We start from the raw sequence: 18,140 nt of genomic DNA on the forward strand, positions 1-18,140 counted from the left end.
GAAAATAATTTCACTGCACACGATTGTATTTGGCATAAAATTCTTTCCAATTTGTCGTCTTTGCAAAAATTGTGAAATTCGCAAAAATAATGAGGACTGGAGTGTGTTGAAAAATGTTTTAAAATCTAAGTGCATAGATACAAAATGTTGCAAATATAAACACATTTTTGGATAAAATACTTTGTTTATATCCCGCAATTTCAAAGATATTTGTGCTCATAAAAATGCAAGTAGTTATAGTCGAGCTGCGCCCTGCCCTGCATGTACGCGATACATCGCCTGATGTGGTGCGTTTGCATCTACTTATATCGCGACGTTTACTTGTATGACTAAAAATGTGTGATTAGCGATATTCCTAAAATATTTATATTACACATAATTGGATTATTACACATAACTGAATTTGTGCCAACATTAGATTCTCTATAATTTTTGATCTTATGAAAATCTTGAAATTTACAAAAATAATAATGAGATATGGGGGTATATTAAAAAGTTATAAAAATTTTCAAAGATCTAAATATATACAATACAATAATAAAATATATCAAATACTATAAGACTTTCTACTAAAACATTTCCCTATATATCTTACGGTTTTTAAAGATATTTGTTCCTATAATCAAAATGTATGGAATTAGTTTCACGAGAAATTCTAATCTCCAAACATAGCATTTATGGAGGAATATTTCCCTTTATTTTTGTTCCTCTACAGTATATCCAAGGCTCATAAAAAAAGGTGAGGATTACTTGCAGATCTTGGTGCTTGAGAAAAATTAGAGATATTCTGATTAAGACACTTTTCGTCGTAATGAATACACGCGAGATTAATTAGTAATTTATATCTGACCGTATTGTGCGATACTTCGATATTGCGCGAAACTCCACATCAATGAAGCGATTATGAGGAATTAAACGAGACCGCTTTTAGAATTTTCCATTATTATCGCGTTTTCGTGAGCAATTGTCGACATCGATCAAATTTTCTTACCTTATATTCGGCCGAGGGGCAAGCTTGCAGCGAGAAACGTAGCTTATACCGATCGTGGAAACTAATTTAACCAGTTACATAACTAATTTTCTTTTTGCCTCGTCTCGGTAGACGTTATAACCGCATTTCGGAAAGCGGAAACTGTTGTGCTGCGCGATATCCGGTATCGAGGTATGTACTTTAAATTTGTTACGTTGTGCCCCTCGGCGTCCTAACGGAAAATTTATCGCCGCGCATTGTAATTAACCGTTGGGCGTAAGGTATATATGTACGTTGAAACAAGATTGCGACGCGAGTTTCTCTCGTTATCCCGCGGACGGTCGTGCAATATGTAGCCAGTTGAATCCCGCCGACGGCGGCGCCTTTACCCGATACAAACCGTATCGATTGCGAATAAACAAGCGAATTAAATAAAAAATGTGGATGCGCAAAACCCGTTTTCCCGTCAAACGATCTGTCATAAGTTCATAGAAATACGGGAAGAGATCTCGCGATTCCGGATATCGGGCGATTTACGTTTAACGAGGACTCTGTATCCACAAAATCGATTATACGATTATCGATTATAATTGAAGATAATCATATATGATATAAAAGCCAAAATTGAAAGCCGCAAAATTAAATTTGTTCAATTTTGATATAAAATTACGAAACCTTTCGATCTTACTTTCAGTCGTAATGCAAGAGGATACTATTAATTGTATCATGAATTCAGTCAGTTCAAAGACACACAATTGTTATTTATTTGCTAATTTTTGAATTTTTATAACCTATGCTGACATTGACTTTTGTAGCTTTTATTTCTTGTACCAGTTTCAAACTACATATGTTATTGACAAATTAGTGTTATTCGATATATTAGATTCACCATATGACCATCTTTGTTTTCGATCGGTTTTTGGACCTACACAACACTTCTGCCACTGGTATATAAGTGTTAATATTCTGACTACATTATATTTAATATCGCATCAGTTATCAACTATTAATATATCTTCAATTAGTTTTCGATTGGTGCTTTACAATTGATGATGGCCAATTAAGATAATTCCAAATAAAAAGGTCAACCAACCCCGAAAGGATTTCCATCAAAATATGCTTAGTTCGTCAACCGAGCAAGTATGTGTTTTTGGATCGGCTGACTTCATAATATCATTCATAGTGTTCTTTTGTATCACGACTAAAGAAGACCTAAAGTAGAGTCGAAACGTTTCGTATTTTATAATTTTGTACCAAAATTTAATAAATTTAAGCGACCTTCACCTGTAATTTTGGCTTCTATCATTTATTTGTAAATTATTGTAATCTCTTTCTCTCTTTGTCTCTCTGTGAGGAGCTTTTTATTATACAATCCAAGACAGATTGTACAAAAGCTTTATACCGAGATATGAAGCATGATGAACTCTGATTTTACCGAGAAATCGTACAAATTAATAATTAATATCATGAGAAAACTCATATTCAGATATCATATCGTTCGAACTTCGTTCGATCAGACAATTTCCGCGCACGTTACAAATAGCGTTGACGATCTAACGAGACCGGCGGACATCGCGCACATCGAACGAGAAGATGACGTTCGGCGATGAATCACGTCTATTTCCAGTGGCGGGATAAACTTCGGACGCGATCGTCTTTGAGACAGTCCAGAGATAGAGCGAGATAGCGCATCGACAAGCTGGATATTCGGCGATCAAAGCTCTGCCCAACGCGACTCGTCGAATCCGCCTTCGTTTCGCGCGTCGCGGAAATTGCGCGTTCGCGTGTGCGCGCGTGCTTGAAATATGCTCGCTTTTCCCGGCGTCCGTGGGAAAATCAACGCTGATCGCTGTTCGTATTTCATTTTGGTTCTGTCGGTGATTCGGAAGCGCATCGCTCGTGAGGTCCGATAAAGTAGCAAAAATAACAATAAAAAAGTACACACTCACGTATACGAGTACACGCACACACATTGCCGTTTGCACGCTATGAAAAAATTGTATGACTTCGAAATGGCAATTCTAAAAATTTTAGCGATGAAAATTTGGAAATATATCAAACCCGTTTCACACATTGAACGAAAGTAAAAAGTAAAAAAAAAAAGGTAATCAAATATTTCCTTCGGGCAAAATCTTAATTTCGAACGCTGCTTTTCAAAATGCTCAACGTTGAATGTTATAAAATCATAAAGATTAGAAATCTTCCTTAGAAATCCACGGAAGCCAGGGAATACGCGGAGAGAAGACACGAGTAAGGCCTAAGTATACATAAAAAAAGATTTATTAACAAAATTTCTTTAATCAAAACAAATTTGTCTTTTCGAATAAGGCAAACAAATGTTTAATTCAACAAACAGGGCTGTTCGGTTTCTCAAGCAATAAATATCTTTACGTCGATTAAATATATTTTTTCCTGTATTTTTATCTAAACATTACAATGGTTGTCACAAATAATAATTATTAATAAATAAAAATGATTTGGGAGAAATAACACTATGTCAGAAAAATATTAAAAAACTTCTTTTTGTTTCAGTGAAATAATATTTAATTTTATTATTATTATTAATACTTAATTAATATATAATAAAATAAATTTTGTATTAAAAACGAAATATTATTTCTTCGTAAATAAATAAATAAATAATACTATTTTTTTTTTCATTAAACAGCATAGTTCACTCTAATGAAACGACAATATTTTCATCAAAAAATGATATTTGATATTTAATTATGTAGTATGTATCAAACAAATCCAAATCAAACTAACACGTATACTAAATCTAAAGAAATCTTTTCTCTGTGCAGATGGTCTTTCGTTATTTCTCTTAAATTAATTATCATGCTTTATTAATTTGCTTATTGCACATAAAAAAAGTATAAATTACGAGATTTGTACTTTTTATTTCTATACACGATGGAGTCGCTCGCCTCCGCGCTGATACTACATATTTTTTCATTTGATTTAATTAGTTAATGAACAAATCCCAGCGAATCCTCCCGAAGGCGATTGATAATACAACGCGGCCAATTTTTCCGCTCCCAATTAATTAGCTAACAAGCTCAGCTTTCGCCGCAAATCGCAAAAGGCTTTCGGTCTGGCATTACACTCTTATGATATGCACACGAGTCTCATCATCGCACGCGATGGCGCTTTCGGACATTAGCAGCTGCAATATGAACGCTGTTTTTCTCAACTGCGCGTCAAAGCGGCCAGTCTTAATTAATTCTATTTCCTTTTGATTTTAACAGATGTAGCGCGTAATAACGCGAATTGTCTGCTGTGCGCGTATTCATATGTATTCCACATGCGAAAAAGTGATAAAACACCGATTATCCCCGAAATAAAAAAAAAGGAAGAGGGAGAGGGGGAAAAAAGGAAGTAAAAACGACCATTTATTTCGCGAAACAACGTGCAAAATAATCCTCTCTTAAAAGGCTCGTTTTATTTATTTTAATGGTACACGATTTAATCAATTTGTGAAAAAGACTCACGCGCGGAACGTACTGTTTACGGTATGACACTTCGTAAAATTGTGTTTACGCTCAATACATAGGAAACAGATATTACCGGATGTTTTATTTTTTCCGCGTGGGACGCGGCAGGGGAGGATATGGCAAAAGTATTTTCCGTATAAAATAATTTTTCCTTCAAAGCCTGTCGCGCACATTTTTTCCCTTTATCTTTCTCTCCCTCCCTCTCTCCCTCTCTCTCAAATTCGTCGCGTGCGATTTAAGCCATTAATATAATTTCTATCCCGTGCACTCTGGAAAATTTCATTGATTACCATTGGGCGAGAGAGCAGCAAATATAACATGAACGGCGGTGTTCGCGCGACGATCTCCCTCGCGAAAAATCTGATTTGTTTATTTTAATCGTTCACGATTTAACCGAGTTGCGCGCGATTTCGTCGCTACGATGCGGACGTAAAATTTTCCCGCGGGAGAAATAACGGCTCCATGATAAAATTCCGCTTTGAAAAGCGGCCTCGCCAAAGAGTGAGAAATAAACGAGCGAGGCGACATCCACACGCTGCTGCGCCGTCGCGACTCCGCCGCGTCGCGAGAAATTATGCGATTCTGACGCACCGTGCGACGTTATAGGGAAGTTTCGAGTTTCCAGTCCCTTCGCGCTCTTCTCGAATTCAAGACGGAACGGTAGAACAGTTCAGGAAAGAGTCCCTGTTGCCTCTCCAGTTATCGTTTAATACGAGAAACGCGAGAACGGGACACGTGAGGATGCGCGATTTTCCTCGAGAGACAAACCGTGAAGAAAATCGAAATGGCGGAGTCGAAATTTTGGCCCAATGTTAAATCTTCAATTCTATAACATAGTAGGATCTAAGATGGCTAAATAGGCTCGATATATGTATTTCAATTCTAATAGTATAATATAATTTTTATTTTAACCCTGCCGTTTAACATCAAGATAAATTGTTGAAGGTAGCATTAAAATTCAACCTATAATAGTTCAAGAGAGAAATGAAAAAGTGTCAGTATCATCAAAGTAGACTTTCATTAGTCTATAGCTGTCTAAGTAGATGCAGACTGTCTTTAAGAACGTCAAAGTAGCATCAAAATTTCGACTAAGATGGGCTATCGTGAAAGTCTCCGTTAATACTTACTTTCTTCGGCGGCGCCACGTTACGTTGGAACTCGTTCTCGACATTTCCGACCGGATCGTAGCTGCACACGATGTAAACTTTGTCCTCCAGCCCAACGTACGCGCCGATGCCCATCGATTCCGAACCTTTCCACACTAGTTGGGTGAAGTTGCGCACGTTTGTCAAATTTGTCGGTCGTGACGCTTCGTAATCGTAATTTCTGTTCTCTCGATACCTGCAATACCAGAGGAGAGCAAACGATCGTTAGTAGGATAACAAAATTGCTCTACCTTTCCGCATGATAAAATAATGTTTGCTTCTACAATACAGAGTGTCCCGAAAGTTCTGACGAAGCGGCTATGGGTAGTACGTGTTAAACGAGTTAACGAGGTTGAACTGAGCAGAAAAATCCTTTATCATTTTGCAAACAATTAGCTTTGCACATTTTTCAGTTATCCATTAACAAAGTTTATCAGGCCGCATTTTCCAATCCAGATAAGCGACACCGACACACATTTTCGCCGTACGGTACAGCCTCCCGCGGCGCTTTCGCATCCCTCGCCAAGCTCTTCGCCAACTGCTGAGCGCGCTTGTTCAACTGCAATTTTGAAACGCGTACGTACGCGGCCGCGCTGTTTTATTTGGGATATAATAATATCGTCGTATGTCGCTACGATCGCAAGTCGCGCGGACGCGTTAAATCGTGCGCGACGCGGCCTAGATCTCCGCGAGAACGCGAATTTCTGCCTGCCCCCATAGGAATTCCTCGGGCGAACAATTCGCGACGTACGATGAAAGGATAAGAGGATATGAGAGAGAGAGAGAGAGAGAGAGAGATATCCCTTACCTTCTCGTCTATTCTCAACGGCGGCGAGTCATGAATAGTACAATATTGATTGTGTATCTTCAGGATGTCTTCTATGAATTTAGATGGGACGTCGCTGTATAGAGAGCAAATATTGTTTACGCCTTAAACGTGTTGCGCTAACAAATATTACATATAGGAGTCCCACATACGCGGCTTCCATTTTTATCTCTCGCGGCGATTCGGTGGAAGAATTGCCGGTCCCGCGGGACACTCCCGTCGTGGCGAATCACAATTTCGCGCGCATGACTCCCGAGCGTGCGTTGTGTGTGCCACCGGAATTTGCGAAATTGACTGGAATGTAAAATCTCGTCGACGTGTCGATTCCAGGTATTTCAGGTTACATAGTGATTAATTGAAGCCGAACGGACTGTCCCATTGACTCGGCGAGACAATCGCGAAACGTCGCGTCGCTCGGCATGCTTCACCTCCTCTCCACTGCTTCCCCCTTCTCCTCCTCCCTTGCAACTTGTCGCTCGTCATCATCGAGCAGCCGGGTGATAACTCGATAACTCCCTCCAGATTAAAGTTCTACTCGTAGAACGGATAAACTTAATTAACACACGGGGTTAGCGGCGATCCACGTACGACCGGCGAGATTACACCTGACTTATGAATATGCTCATGAAAATTTGACGCTCTCACAAAGCCCCTTCTTCGTAGCACAGAAGGGGCCCCGCGAATCTTAGAGCCTCTGTGCTGTGATATTCATGTGTTCGTGCTACGTTTATTGCTTCAGCTAGGCTTCCCGCCTCTCTCGTGTTCATTGAGGCCTCTATATCTGGGTCGGTCCAGTCGTGGCATAACTATAATGTGATCTAAATATAATCGTGGGTGCGTTTGCCCGCCGTCGGTGTGGCTAAAACGAGAAATTTCAGTTTATCGCGAACGGGCCTGCCATGATCGCGTACCGAAATAGCGCGGAAATGTGAAAAGATTGCGGACGGAGTCTCGCCGTTGATAATTCGCGCGGCGAATATGTCGGGCCGGCTGAAATCATTTTTCAGCGCATTAGGTATCTCACAACGCATACCTGAGGTCTGTTCTTTGTAATCGAACTAAGTTGCACTTTTTCCGTTAAAATGTACTCGTATAACGTAACATCGAAAGGAAGAGAATCAGAGTTCCAGTTGAGCTCAGCTAAAAAGAACAGGCCTCTAACACGCATTTATTCTATACATTCTCTTCTCGAGATCTCCGAGCCACTGAATTTCATAGAAAATGGAACAGAAAATAAGTAAGTTAATTAAAAAAAATTGAACGTGTAAAAGTTAGAAGAAGCTTTCGTTTTCTTTCGCGTTGAAAGAGGTTTAGTTCTACGTTAAGTTTCCAAATGTCTTCTATTATACTCCCTTTGATGCTGCGAATGGAAAGTTATTTCCGTTTTCTCCACTTGAAGACTTAATATAGAAGTTAAAATTGCCCCCCGGTGGTCTAAATTCCCGTTGTAACATAAAAAGAGCGCTATTAGTGTTCCATTGATGTTACAAATAGGAAGTCATTTCCGTTTTCTCTTGAAGACTTAATGTGGGACTAAAATTTCGACTCGGGTTCTCGCGGTGATTTTTCTATCGTTCGATCTATTGAAACAGATCGCTGAATTATCCGGGCGGTCGATATTAATTTGTCCCCTATGCGTTCTCGTTTATTCGCTGTTTACACGATCGATCGAGTAGCGCAGACAACGAAAGGGAGCGGGATAGAGAGAAAGCGGAGGAATTAAGCTCGCGCGCGGAATTATATTCCTGATATGTCAAACCGCCGGCCGGCCTTCTGCCTTCAGGTGCGCCGGGGTCTGCATAGGCTGCAAGACGCGTTGGCCCTAGTGGAGAAAAACACATTGGGTCTGCAAACAAACTGCGCCTCGGTCGCCGAAGAGGTGGACGAGATTTATCGGAGGCTGAGCAAGGCTCTGAAAGACCGCACGGAACATCTGCGTAACGAGGTCGATCGATACCTCGGTGCCGAGCTCAGAGGCCTGATTCAGCTCAAAGAGAATCTCGAATTGGAAATCGCGAATATCCAGAGCAACTGCGATCTGGCGGAGGCGCACATAAACGAAAACGTACCGTGGGACGACGCCGAGCTGCTGGACACAAAGGAACTCTTCCTACGTACCGTGGAATTTATCAGGTTAGTCGCGCCCACCGGTAATTTCTCTGGCCCCCCTGGCCACCCCCCCCCCCNTGGCCCCCCTGGCCCCCCCCCCCCCCTCCGCCTTTTTTCCATTCCTTCCCCGGTCGGTCCCGCTTGTTAAATCCGCACCAGGAGAATCTCTCTTTCTCTCCGCGCGTAACGCGCGACCCTAGCGCGATTTATTATCGGCTATCTATCCGGCCACTGGCTGCCCCCCTTTTACGGGCGAATCCGAAAAAAATCGTTAAACCAAACGATCCCGGTCGCCCGTCGGTCCTATCGCCGTGAGCTATTTTATTTCAATTTCGGCGCCCCCGTCCTTCCGTGACGCCTCCTCTCCTCATCGGCGCTCCGTCTATTTCGACTTTTATCGCGACCTGTCTGTGTGCCACGTTGAGCTGATCGTCGCGAATCTCTGTCGCGTCAAACGTTGAGTTGTTTATCGAGGAAAGGGGATCGAGCATCTAAATGGATAAACGATCACTGTGTTTCTCCACTATTCACTCTGGAGTCCCTCGATTTAGAGTCTGTACACCTCCGATTTTCCGATCGAAAATGGCATCTGGTTTGTCACTGGAATGTTTTCTACACGAAGGATACCTATACTCGATATTCCCAGATAACCTCCACAAGAAACCTCCATTAGTGCAATGTTATTTCCTGGAAATGTTTATGTCAAGAAGATACTGCGAAAAAGGACAGACCTCGGATACTTCTCGTGGGCGACGTCGTCGAGCGGGATCCTCGAGAAAATAATAAGCTGCCTCGAAAGACGGTCCACGGCGGTAATGGATGAAAAGAAAGGAGGGGGGGGGGGGGGGNAGGTCTGTCGGTTATAATCCCGACTGAAAAAGAGGATTTTGTAATTCGGGCGCTGTCGATACGAGATATCGGGCATCGGCTGCATGAATTCCTGCGGAGATTTGTGTTAATAGCATTGTGAATGCAGCGTAAATCCAGCGATAGCCTCGTAATGTAACGTTCGACGTTACCGCACGCGCCGCCATGAAATCTACGCCCCGGCGAATTACAGGCGGACACAGAAGCAGAAGCGCGCAACAAAATTGCACGTTTGTCGAGTCAAGTGCGATTTAATCACGCGCGTGCCGATGCCGCGTGCGAAAATATCCGGGCGGATGTGCGAAGGGGACGACGCGATGGCGATTCTCTCTGGCACGGATTTCGCGCGATAAAATACGTGTCGGTGCTGCCTTCACGGGGGGATGGGGTATATGCTTCATTGGTAATTAATGCGGCAAATTAACGGCGCGATGAATTTTAAAAGCTCGCGTCACGTCCGCAGTCGCACGCGCGCTCGCGTAATCTTTTCCGGTGCATTATTTAAATGGAAGCGTCGCCGCTACCACATGCCGAAATTCCAGCCAAGTAGATTCGGCCGGCATTGAGCGGACGGACGGACGGTGCCGGTCGGCGATGCGGTATTCGGGTCGCTGCCCCGATTTCCGGAGAATACGCGCGTGGATGAGAAAGCGTCTAATTGAAATTAATCGCGCGTAGAGACGCATCCTTTCCCGCGAACAGTCCGCCATCACGAGTTCGTTTTTATTAGCGCGGGATAACGTAATGTGGAAATTGCGTACCTCGTCGTCGTCGTCATTTTGTTCTCTTTTCCCGCCCCGTCTCTCGTTCTCTCTTCCTCCTCTTCTTTCTTTTTATTGACAATGAAAGATATAAAGGCTCTAATAGAATATAATCAGTGAAAACGAATAAGACCGATCGGCAAATAAGAACCGTCGCTACTAAATGTTGGACGCGAAATTTTAAGTCTTAGCGAGAGGATAAAACTGTCCGACGGTGTAACGCACGCGCCGGAGCCTTTTATATCATGAGAGGTGTCATTTAGTGACACATTTTTCACGAACCGACCTCCTTAATCCTCAGCTAATATTCATACTAATTAATACCTCGACCCCCCCCCCCTTATTTAAAATATATCTTCGGATCTTATAGAAATTTAATATAAGTGTTGCGAAAAATATTGCCTTAACCAAGAGTCAAACCTGGACTTCCTTGCTTACCAGACAGGGCGCCGTACCAATTTGGCCACGGAAGCTTCGGCGCAGTATTCGACGCAACACTATTGTATATAAGAGATTATTTAACAATTACGTCACGCGAAATTGGAATATTTCCTACCCTTCCTCTCCTCCTTCGTCATATTTCATCACATATTCAGGCCTCTTCCCAGTATTACGTGACATGTGGAATTACCCTTACTCTCCCTCGTGGTGTGATGTAATTGTTGAATGGTCCCTAAATAACAGAATCTAATGCTTTTCTTTTAGCTGGTATGATCCAAACAGCGAAAGATATAAAGGCTCTAATAGTATACAACCAGTGAGAACGAATAAGGTCGATAAGAAAATCAGAGCCGTCGCTGGATGTTAGGCGCGAAATTTTTACGTGTTAGCGGGAGAATAAAATTATCCGACACTGTGATATACACGCTGGACTCTTTCTCCAGCTTGCAACCTACGAGTGGTACTGCACGGAAAACAAATTCTGTCGAATAAATCGAATTTCCTGCAGCACGCGTAACTGAAGGAAATCTTGATTCAATAGTGATATCATTGAAACTAATATTTCCAATTTTAATCATCGCAGCGATATATAACATGATAGTTATAATGATATTTGCTACCATTGTAAATTTTACCGATTCAACAGCATTTTTCTCTATTTTCTCTACTTGGCGACACATTTTCCACGTCGAACCGACCCCTTAATCCGTAACTTCCTCTCGTTGTCACATCACTCCTCGAAGATTGATCTTGCTTGCGATTGGAGCATCGATCTGAACGCACGTAAGTGAACGATTGTCCTTTGCAGGAACTTCGAGTACGAGGCGGGGGATTACAGCCGGCGTGTCCGCTTCGTGATGGCGCACGATCCGAATCAGCTTGTTCTACACGTGGCGGGTTATGGCGAATTGAACATTAAACCCGAGAGCGGGAGCGGCGGATTGCTCGGCAGCTCCAGCTGTTTAGCCCCACCTGGGGGTTCGCCCGGCCTTATGAGGAGCAAGAGCGATCACCGTCTTGCCTCGCAGTACAGACAGCAAGAAGAGGAACGGCTGGCCAGGAATCGATACGTGCCTGAATACGAGTAACTATCGCTTCCTTTTTATATTCGTTATCCCGGGTGCCGAAATGTCCTGTATCGTTCTCACCGGGATCGCCGCGAATCACCGATCGATACCCCCCCCTTCCCCCTTCGTAAACCATTTACCCGACGCTTGTTGTCGCGAAGATTAATTGAGACCACTTCACCGTTTTTTATTCGTTCGCTCGTGTTTTTTAAGTATTATTAATTCCAGTTTTATTTCGATATTAAATTAATGGCGATATTGAATTTATTACGAGACGTTTCGAGATATTATAATCAAATTTTCCTGCACAAGCTAAGATTATTCGTTTCTTATTACTTCGTACATGCCGCGCCTTCCTTTGATCGCATTTCCATTGATCTACATAAAATAGCAGAAACTTTCTTTTCTAACTGTCGATACGTCGGATTAAAGGATTAATCTACCGAGATTTCTTCCCCTTCAAAGAAGAGGGAGAAAACGAAGGAGAAGCTACTTGCGTAGACTTCAACTTTAACATCGGTCGCGCGACTTAACCCGATTAGAAAAACCCTCGGCCGACAGGAGCATTTCTCCCGCCATTTATCAATGCGACCAATTTATCCCGTGCACCTCGGGGCCGGCTGCGCACTGCAAGACAACAGTCGACAAAGACCGGAGGTGTCCTCGGATCAGCCGGGGAAGATCGGGCCGCGCAAGAGCGAGCGACGGCCCCTTAATTTACGGCGGTGAGATTCGGTCTGGTTTTTCCGTAAACGATAAATCAGCCGTCTCCGCGGCGACTCTGCACGGTCTTATTTACGCGAGGACAGGCGCGGAGGCATGAGAACACGACCGCGAATAATAAACTCGCGACACGCACGCACGCGCGCGCGCGCGCGCGCTGAGAAAATCATACTTCTTCCTCCGCGGCCAAATAGATGCTCGCGCGCGCGACGCGTTTTATTATTTATTTATCACCGCGAAAGTGTAACAACAATTCGGCCCGATAATTCGGCAACTCGCGGGCTCTCGCCGCTCGAAGCTCCGCGCGCGAATAACGGAGGATATTAATATTCCACTCGTGTTTATCCGCTCGTAGAGCGTAGATAAACGATGCAGGTGGAATGCCAGCGGATCGACGCGCGACGATGATTGGTACGTCCGTTGTTCGCCTCTAGTTTCGTTCACGGGGACATATTTACGATTGCATTCCGACTAATTGGACTAATTTGAGCGGTATCTTTAATCGGACCTACCTGTGGCCCGTGCACACAAATTTTCATCTCAGCGCCTCGAGTTCGCCGCAGCTATTTCGCGTGCAGCCACGGCAGCGGCTCACTTTTCTTCATTTGTTCGGAAACATCTCGCTTTTTCTCATTTTTAAGAAAGACTTTTCTCACTTTTCGCTTACGTGATTTGAGCCTTTTCGAAATAATCCGATCACAAGAAATCATGTTCAACAAACAGCTTCATGGAAGACAGAAGACGAAGGATTTAATGAGAATGGAAAATAACGGTGATATTACGACAACACAATGAGCGCACCTGTGTTTTCTTTAAATTTTGTAGTGGAATTGTTTGTCCACGATTTGTATACGTTTCTCCATTCTTGTTTGTCCACCAGGCCAAAACGAGTTATTTACAAACGAAATCAAAAAAACAAACAATGATCGTCAGTAGCACACCTGATTGTGTTTCCTTAAAAATTGGATATTATTGGACATTATTGAATAGTATTTTTTGAATATTATTCTTCAGAGGTTAATTATCTAATTTGCTTTTGACAGAATAAACCTTCATTTGAATTTTTTGTTATTTCTAAAATTTGTATTTGTTTGATGAAAAGATCTGGAATCCTCTCCAACATTCTGGAAATATCGCTAAATATGATAGCTTAACTGGACTCGAGTATTATTTCTATTTTGTTTCATTAAATGTGTTAAAAAACAAAGAATTAATTTTCGTAGTAAAGAACTTTATTGTATCTAAATACGCGTCTAAGACTGAGTTTAAAGTAAATTTTTTAGGTTCTATGTAATTATGTAATTTTTGTCTCCAAAATCCAAATTTTGCTCTTCATTGGCCTTTATTATAAAGTCAGTATTTTTAATCTCTTAGAGGAACGGTGTAGTAGGTAAACAGTTTAATTTTTAACGTGTAATTATTAATTATTTGAAATTATTTGAAAAAAAACTCACTTTATACTCGCCTCCTTTAAAGCTGGCTCGCTGTTATCCTTTTCTTTTCCAAGAATGAAACTCACTCCTCTCACTATTTTTAATAGTTAATCCACTCCCAATGGCTGCACGTGGCGCGCGCGCGTCCGCCTGATCACTTTTCAAATCACAACTTCCCGTATCGCGCGTATATCGACGTGTGCACGCGCGCCACTAAATGATATTTCCATACAAATATCGTTTACACGGCTATTATAGTTTTAACGACACGCAGCTGCGACACGACCATCGCACGACTATCGGGAAAAACATCGCGTTTTAATTATAAAATTTTAGTCGACGGGTAGCGCGACGATACGACGTGCTTCGCCGTGAAATAATAATAACAATAATCACCGTCCCTGCTGCGTCGAGAGCACGCCGAGAAGCACGCGTCATAATTAATACATATCCGGCTCCGCCAAAAGGAGCGTATTAAATCGATCACGCGAATACGCGCAGTACAGCCACATCTGTCCGTCCTTCCGTTCGCCCACGGCGGGTGAAAAATTCGCTAGCGAGGAAAATTATATTCCTCTCCGAGATTTTTTTCCCGTCCCGTCGACGCGGAAGGAGAGACGGATTTTTCGAAACGTCCCGTGCTAATCTCTATTTCGGTATAAGTTATAAATAAACGTGTAGTAGTTCCGACGTCACTCTCTCTCCCTCTCTTTCTCTCTACCTCTGTCTCTCTCATTCTCTCTATCGTCCTCCTCGCGTCGTCATTCTCCTCCGCATCGCTCCTCTTCCTCCTCTCATCTATTCCGACTCAAAGGTACCTTCAACTCCGGAATAGGCGCGTCGGGTTTAATTGCTGCCTGTTTCGTGCAATGCTAGTCGTTAAAGCCCACTCGCCGGGCCGTTTTATTAAGCGGCCTCGTCAAAATGTAAATTAAATGCTTTAAGTACGCGCGCGAGCACGTACTTTTTAGTTAACGCTGGCGAACGCTGCAAAGACTTATTTCACATACGGGAATCGCGACCTCTTCTCTCCTTCTCTCCCGACTGAACGACCGTTCGCCCTCTTGTCCGCCGTCGGCTCGTGCCGTCTGTTCCGTTTGTTATATAATTACGCGTGGCGGTCGTTTTGTGCGATTATTAGAGAAAATACGATTATTCGCCGCGGAGGTCCCATCAATTTGTTGCTCGCGCGCCCGCCGACCTGAATATCACGTGCGCCGTGGCGAAATCGCTTATGCGCATCCCTACCGGCGACGCGCGTTTTCACCGTTTCCGCTACGCGATGCGGAACACCGCGGTAACGGTATTTATTTTTGACATTCGCCTTGTGATATTCACAGCGAAAACTCGATTACCCGTACCGTTTTTCACAATACTCGTTCGAGAAAGAGGCGGGCGCGCGCGAGCCCTTGTGTACGTTCCGTTCATTCTCTATCCGTGAGTGTGTATATGTGCACGTATATATGGTATGTTTTTTCTCTTTTTTTTCCTCTCTCTTTTTTTGTCGATTGCGTAGCGTGAAAAGCCGAAATACACGCGAATGCCCGTCAACGCCGCTGTTGCCGGCGCTTTCTTGCTAACGTTTTGGAGCGTGACGACACCCGATACCGTATCGGCGGAAATGTAGCTAAACGGTCAACTGCCTGAAATCGATATTATTCGACCTTTTAAATAGCGTGTGAATGCAGAGATAGGTGCGATTAAAACGAATCAAGAACAGAAAGCGTGCGCGGGGGGGGGGGGGGTCGTGTTTCGTTTTCNAGTCGTGTTTCGTTTTCGCGTCGCTTTTCAGTAATTGCGGCGGAACACGAGGAAAAAGGAGCGGCCGAGCTTGAGAATCGCGTATAGAGCTTTCGCCTCGGTGAGAAAAGACGGTGATACAGAAGAAATATCTCACGATTCTCCAGGCTCCCTTTCTCTTTCTCCCTCGCTTGGAGGAACGCGAGACACCTTCGACCATAAAGTTTTTTAATAACGGCGTCTCCCCCTCCCCGGGGATCCCGGAAGCCGTCAACCATCAAAAACCGGCGTCTAATTATTTATCTTCGTCCATTCGCTCCGCGTGGATTTTATTGCGATCCGCGAACAAGGTTACTTCTCTTGGAGGGAGGATTTCACGGAACGCGTTATTGCAATTCCTCTGACGGGAATCGCTCACAGTATTCGAGCCGGCCCCGATTAAAAGACCAGGCGCATACCGCGCCGATTTTTCCGTGGTTTCGGTCACAGCTCTCTCTCTCTCTCTCTCTCTCTCCGTCTCGCACGAAATGAAAACACATTCCGGTCGATGTTTCCCGATTAGTTCATCGATTTTCCCGCTAACAAAGTGGCCAATCCCTCGAGTGTCACGCGATTCTCGTGGATCGATTAGGCAAACCGTCGCGACGACTCATCGACCTCGAGGACAAAAAAGGGGGATGAAAAAGAACATTCGGATTTCTTATGTTTTTAGACGACGGATAAAAAGCTTGGGTAATTCAATTTGGACGTTTCGCTTTTAGCTGTTCGTTAAATCGCGAAATCGTTAAACACGCGGAGATAAATCTCGACGCGTCGTTGTGGCCGTGCAACTTGTCGGCGCAAAAGCGTTGTTAATACTCATCGACGCTACGATATTTTTAACTCATAATTTCTTCGTTATATAAATACGTATATAACGCTAAAGTATTTATAGCCCGCGAACACTTTTTCTCGCTATCAGGACAGAGTGGCGCGCGCGAGGCTATTGTCGGCAACACACTTTGGCACCTAAAGGGTTCAAAGATAAGGCAAAAATTTGATAGAACCTATCAAAGGACCAGCTTTCGCGGGAATATCGAAGGAGATGATGTAGGGGGTGGAAGATGGAGATCCCCTAATATCATTTCGTCCTGTCACCGGCAATCCTCCGGAACGTCCTCTCGAATCGAACTGAGATAATCTGACTATAAAGCAGATTAGCATTTCAGTTCGTAGGCCCTTATCATAATTTCAAGTGACGCGTATCAACGACACGTGTTCTTGCGAGATCCGTCCGCGATAACTTGTTTATTCGTCGCTTACGATTTCGGCTACGGACGAGACGAGACGGACGTTTTCGACGTTTTCGCACAATCCGAAAGGATCCTGATACGCACGTCTGACCTGCGACCGACTTGATCTACTTACATAGCAATCTAAGGGCGTTCGACTCAAAACGACGACACACTAGACCCTTTCCCGGGTCGAAATTTTGACGTTTTCCGAGTCGAAATTTTTAATTCTACACTAAATCTTTAAGGGGAAGAAACGACAATAACTTTCTCATTGTAGCATCAAAAGAATAGAATGGAAAATCTTTGAGGATTAATGTGGAATTAAATTAGATTTAATGTAGAACTAAATTAGAATTAAAGTAGGACTAAAATTTCGACTCGGATATTCTGACGCCTTTAAAGACAGTCTGTTTAGACAATCTACAAACTAATAAAAACCTATAAATTTAATTAAAATAAAAACCCTTTGACATACAATTAGAAAATTAAAAAGAGATCGGACATTTAAGAGCTTAAGCATGAATCTCCAAATGTTAAGAAAAAATTAAAACATCTTTAAATTTCTTTTTTAGCATTTCGAGATCCACACTTACGTTCTACAATACTTTGTCTCTCTTTAATTTTTTTGATTAATAAAAACCTACTTTGATGGTACTGATATATTTTAACTTCTCCTTTGAACCTTTAATTCTACAGATTGAATTTTAACGCTACTTTCAACAATCTATTTTGACGTTAAAACAGCAAAAACAGAAATTTAATACATGATCAGGATTAAAGTAAGAATTGTATTATATTATTAGAATTGAAATTGAATATATCCTGCTACCTTAGTTCCTGCTACGTTCTAGAATTAAAGGTTTAATCTATGGCCAAAATTTCGACTCGGGTTTCCTCGCGTTCGTGATATTCGACAAAATAATGGTAGTAATAGTATCCGTTATGAATTTTGCCTTCACATTGTTAATATATTAATTGCATATATTAATTTTCCACCATTAATTTTCCACTATTAATTTTCCAAGCATATATTAATTGCCAACATTAATTTTCAAAATTGACGCAACGACGTCGCATCCCGGGCGACGTTCGGATATTCATCGCTTCCGTGAAAATTTTATAGTTTCAGAATGACGCGATAGAAAACATTCTCTACGAGTCTTCATTGTTACCCCAAGTGTGCCCGTAAAAACATTATCGGCGGGCCGCGCGTGAAAATTCCTCGATCAGAGATTCGAGCCAAGTCACTCTCTCTTCCTTCGCGCTCCGAGATACTGAAACGTCCGAGGC

The 18,140-nt window shown here is 42.7% G+C and overlaps 1 protein-coding gene across 7 annotated transcripts in view; it reads left to right on the forward strand.

Annotated features, from left to right (window-relative positions):
• LOC106746194 (serine-rich adhesin for platelets) overlaps positions 1-18,140 on the forward strand; it is an 84,533-nt gene that overhangs the window by 32,904 nt on the left and 33,489 nt on the right. For all 7 annotated transcript variants that reach the window (XM_014622492.1, XM_014622489.1, XM_014622486.1 and 4 more), the window contains 2 exons: positions 8,219-8,568; positions 11,422-11,697. In XM_014622492.1, the coding sequence (XP_014477978.1) occupies positions 8,219-8,568; positions 11,422-11,697 (626 nt within the window). The remainder of the gene's footprint in view (positions 1-8,218; positions 8,569-11,421; positions 11,698-18,140) is intronic.

The sequence above is a fragment of the Dinoponera quadriceps genome, unplaced genomic scaffold, assembly GCF_001313825.1.
Source record: "Dinoponera quadriceps isolate SergipeBrazil2010 unplaced genomic scaffold, ASM131382v1 scaffold566, whole genome shotgun sequence".
NCBI classification, from domain to species: Eukaryota; Metazoa; Arthropoda; class Insecta; order Hymenoptera; family Formicidae; genus Dinoponera; species Dinoponera quadriceps.